Source organism: Alosa pseudoharengus, unplaced genomic scaffold, assembly GCF_046254945.1.
Source record: "Alosa pseudoharengus isolate Yale_2024_CS ecotype anadromous, Long Island Sound unplaced genomic scaffold, YU_APseudo_1.1 YU_APseudo_1.1_scf_19, whole genome shotgun sequence".
Classification (NCBI taxonomy): domain Eukaryota; kingdom Metazoa; phylum Chordata; class Actinopteri; order Clupeiformes; family Clupeidae; genus Alosa; species Alosa pseudoharengus.
The window spans coordinates 7,474,333-7,479,295 of record NW_027468657.1 but is presented as its reverse complement, the minus strand read 5'-3'; the positions used below and the strand labels follow the sequence as shown (position 1 = coordinate 7,479,295).

Sequence of the window (4,963 nt, the reverse complement as noted above, 5' to 3'; positions counted from 1 at the left end):
AACTACCTCAAAAGCCTGCCGCATATCATTACAAGGAACAGGGCAGTACACAGGGAAGAGACTGAGAGTGCAGAGTACCTAGAGCAGCAAAACCACACATTAAGAGCAGATACAATTAACACATTTTATTTCAAATATACAAATTAAAAAAACAAATATATGGGTTTGTACAAAACACAAGTGTATGATACAAAAAAAAGCACATTATCGCCTTGACGACAGCATCTCATTCATCCTGAACATAAATACGCACATACCATGATGTATGTCCACACAATCAGAGAACAGCACCTGATATGACCGACTAAAACGAGCTCTCCATCTCGATAACACCCATTCCGCTGACCTCTTCTTGTACTGGCTTGAATGACAGCACGTCCTGCATCTCCTGGGTGGGCTTGACGTCCGAGACCTTGTTGATTTTGGCGAAGCTCTGGCTGATCTCCACAAACGTCTTGTTCTTGGTCTCAGGGAGGATGAAGAAGAGGAACACGGCTCCGATCAGACAGACGACCACAAAGACCAGGAAGGCGTAGGTCTGCAGGGCCTCCTGGACAATCACAACACAACACAACCCATTGTAAGGAAGTAAGTAAGTCATTTTAAGTTATATAGCACATTTCAAAAGTGCTTCATAATAAAAAATTAAATAAAATACTTTAAAAGATGATTCCACCACCAACTACACCTGATACCTTCAGACAATAAACAAAACAAAAAGTACCTTCAGACAGAAAACAAACATTCAGGCATACAGACACAATACCAATAGGACCTCCATCCATAGTCCACAGGCTGAATGGCTGGTGAATGCATTAGGTTAATGGTTACTGTGTGACCTGACCTCATTACTCAATCGAAACATTCAAAAAATCACTGCCCTTAACCTCATGGAAGCATTATCCCTTACATAAAAGAGTGAAGCACTTGACTTCTTTTTCATCTCACTTACACAACATGACACATTTATGGTATGACATTTTTGACTCTGATGTGACCTTTGTGAAATCTGGTTGTTTAAAAATATAAGAATATGGTTGATGTCTGTTAGTAGGTCTGAATGTAGTACTGTTTTCTAAGCTTGCTTAGATGAGTGGTGAGCTAATGCTCTCTGTCATTTGTTAGAGAGAAGCTCCTAAGTGACCCCCCACCCCTAAATCCCATCGCTTCAGCCTGGAGTGGTCAGTATCCGATGCTGCTATTCCCTTAGTGTGTTGACTCCATGTTTGCAAAGTGCCTATGCTCTACCTCAAGGGGCTTTGGTCAACTGAGATTCATCACTGTTCCCTGACCAACCAATCCAGTGTGCTACTGCTCACCCACCCGACACCCATCACCTCCAGCCCACCCCCCGCCAACATGAAGATGCTAAATTTAGCTCCATCCAGGAGTGAATCATACACATGGCGCTAAAAATAGATCCCCCGTGTGGTTCATCCGCCGCAATAGTGTCACATGCTCTTATACGGCCAGCGTTGATTCTCTGAGGCAAGGACTCGGTCAGGAAGGGATGGGGAGGGCGGAGTTTGGCCCAGCCACACTCTCAACTAATGCCATCATGTTAAGAGAGATGATTACTGCACAAAGGCCATGTGACATCTCCTTTGAGACACTGGTATTTAGGTTCAGTAGTGATTAGGTTGTGCATAAGCTCCCTTAAACATTTCATAATTGCCAGTATGCTCACCACTTTTCCCTTGGTTTAGTACAATTATTGCGCTAAAGCTTAACATAGCTAATTATTTTTGCTGAGGATAAAGAGGCCAAAATGGTTCAAGCAGCAGCAAAAACTATATCAGATATTCTGCTGAGTCATTGTAAGAGATAGCTGGTGACTTTACAAGGTCATTTAGCAGCCTCAGTTAGGAATGAGAGGATTGCCACAAAGACTTGACCTCCATGAAAAGGAGAGATACAGGTAGAACAGGTCGTACAGAACATGTAGGTCTGGTATTTGATACTTTCCCTAGCACACAAGTGTTTTTAAAGGTGCTCTAAGCGATGCTGGGCAACGTCACATCTATTGACTTTCACACAAAACAGAGAGCTAGCTCGCCACTTCCTCCCCCTCCCTCCTGTGCTGCTCCTGTGCAATTGAAACTCTCCTAAACACGCATCTCGTCTGTGATTTCCTGGAACAATTTGTTGTTTTCATGGGCTGGGTTTTCAAGGTTTGCCCAGGTTGTTTTTGTTGCTGTTCTTGGAGCCTGGGCTGTGCACAGAGATCGCGTTTTTTTACAGTGTATTCTGGACACAGACAGCTAGTGGTTGGTTAGGTGATGTTTGCAGTAAGTGACATAAAATGTTTTAGCCTAAATAACGCGTGGCATCGCTTAGAGCACCTTTAAGATACTTCAACATTTTTTTTTTCTTTTTTCTTTTTCCTGAGGTAAGAAAGTGTTATGATTAAATGACAAAAGAAATGCTCGGAGCGCAGGGAGTTCTTCATAGAAAACGATTTAAAAAGAAAAGGGAAGAAAGTGAGGAGAAAGGAGCGGGGGGTGGGGTGGGGGGGGGATGTTCTGAGTCCAGGAGTCGTGACAACGGCTGAGCTCTGCTGCGCACGTCCCCGAGAGATGAATCATCTGTGAGGAGCAGGCAGCAGGTCATGCCCGTGCTCGACCTCAGTGTCACAACCATCACCGCAATCCTGCTTCAATGCCATAACCAGGCATGACGTCACCAAATACGTCAACAGAACAAAACACAAATAATACCGGTGCATTGTTTACCTAGAGAAAGATAGTGAGGGAGAGATAGAGAGAGAGAGAGGGGGAGAGAGAGAGAGAGAGAGAGAGAGAGAGAAATCAGTGAGTAGGGGATACAGACAAACTCAGTGAAACCTCATATCAAAGTTATGAAGTGAAACTGACATCTACTCGGATTTGTCCTGCTTTCCCCTGGGAGGAAATAAAAAGCGTCAGCATAAGCCGTCAAAGGTCAATGACGTTCTCAGGTCCGTAATGAGAGCCAGCCGTGCTGCTGTACCAACAGTCTGAACCGATCGGATCTAGACATTACTCCAGGCGCAGAAGGGTTGGTGTGTGTGTGTGTATGTGTGTGTGTGTGTGTGTGTGTGTGTGTGTGTGTGTGTGTGTGTGTGTGTGTGTGTAGGTTGGGTAGGGGTGCATCCCAATGCATGTCAAATTAGAGTGAAAATCTTTGAAAACTGACCTTGTGGTGGTCAGTTGTGAGGTTTTATGGCGGATTATAAACACAGAGCTGCAGATTAGGGGGAGGTTGAGGGGGGAAGTGTGTGTGTGTGTGTGTGTGTGTGTGTGTGTGTGTGTGGGGGGTGCTAACTCATCCCGACCTCTGGCAAGATGGCACAGTCAGACTTCCAACAACACCGGTGAGCCATCTGCTTTCTCCAAAATAACTCCACCATACATATACACACAGAGTGACATAACCACACACACATATAGTTAGCCACACACACAATTACACGCAGAGACAAAACCACACACACATATAGATATCCACACACGCAATTACACACCTGTCTAATCAGCCGCTCATCTGTATCATACCTGCCCAGTCAAAAGGGAGTCTCTCAGGTACACTGCACCTTGATGTGGCACTACTCACTACTTCCGCCCCCACCACCACCTCCACCCCCTGCTGCAGCCAGCATCACACACTCCCACTGGGTTATGTCACTACACTGCGTTATGCACCCCCCCCCTCCCAAAAAAAAAAGCACCCAACTGATTCTCCTCTTTGGGATATTTCATAAGAGGATCAGCGGCCTGCTCTAGCCGTCCTCCTCCCTGCCTGACCCTGCGTATTTACAACTCAGACTGACACAAATAAATAAAGGAACAAATAAATAAATAAATAAATAGATAGATAAATAAATAAATAAATAAATATAGATATATAAAATATTGCAACAAAAAAAAAAAAAAATTGCTGTGACGCAGTTAATATGTCCAAACTGTGTGTGTGTGTGTGTGTGTGTGTGTGTGGTGTGTGTGTGTGTGTGTGCCTCGGCTCAGCTCTCCTCCATCCTCCTGCACTCCGCTCTGCTCCACACCCGGGCCATAACACACACACACACACACACAAGCGGGAGGGACGCAAGAGACAGGAGAGATGAGTCATGACACTACCCCCCCCCCCTCTCTGCATGTTTTTCTTTCTTTAAGTCTGAACTTTGTCATTTATTTACTTCATTCTTTTATCAAAATCCATTCCGCCTTTTATGAACAGGGCAAGGGACGAGGTGGACAGAGGTGTGTCTGTAGCACAGGGTGCATCACTGTTAGCCTCTAGGCATGGTTTGGCTAGCTCACCGTCACACTGCCTGTTAAAAGGCTAATTAATGAGTGTCCTAAGGGCAAGGACAGTAATCACATGGGGACAGTAAAATGTGTGCCCCACTTGAAGTGCTTGGCCAAGCAGAAGCCTTTTTCACCCGGTCATCATTTTTACAGGGACAATATCCTCCGAGATCACACTACATTACTGTATGGTATATATGTGTGTGTGTGTGTGTGTGTGTGTGTGTGGTTGGTGTGGTTACAAGTACGCACCAGGATGGCCCTGAGGGGTTCTCGGCGTCTCTGTAGAGAACGTCTGCCCCTCAAGGATTGCATTATCTGCACAAATGGTCGACACTTCTGTAACCCCCCCCTTCCCCACACACACATACAATCACCCCCATAGGCCTTCAGCGGAAGATTCTCATAGTCACAGCAGTTTATGACGTGTTCCACGTCTGTGAATCATTCGTCAAGGGATCAACAGAGGCGACCCCGTCCGGACAAGCCTCGACACTGCTTCATGAGGTGAGATGCACTGGACACTGCTTAAAGAGGTGAGAGTGAGAGTGTGAGAGACATACTGAGAGTGAGAGTGTGACTGAGAGTGAGAGTGTGACTGAGAGTGAGAGTGTGACAGAGTGAAAATGTGACTGAGAGTGAGAGTGTGACAGAGTGAAAGTGTGACTGAGAGTGAG

The 4,963-nt window shown here is 45.5% G+C and overlaps 1 protein-coding gene across 1 annotated transcript in view; it reads right to left on the bottom strand.

The window, feature by feature from the left end:
* Positions 1-229: 229 nt before the first annotated feature.
* Positions 230-4,963, bottom strand: part of slc2a9l2 (solute carrier family 2 member 9, like 2) — a 165,606-nt gene continuing 160,872 nt past the window's right edge. Inside the window, exon 11 of the mRNA XM_076293121.1 lies at positions 230-550. Within this exon, the coding sequence (XP_076149236.1) occupies positions 305-550 (246 nt within the window). The 3' untranslated portion in view covers positions 230-304. The remainder of the gene's footprint in view (positions 551-4,963) is intronic.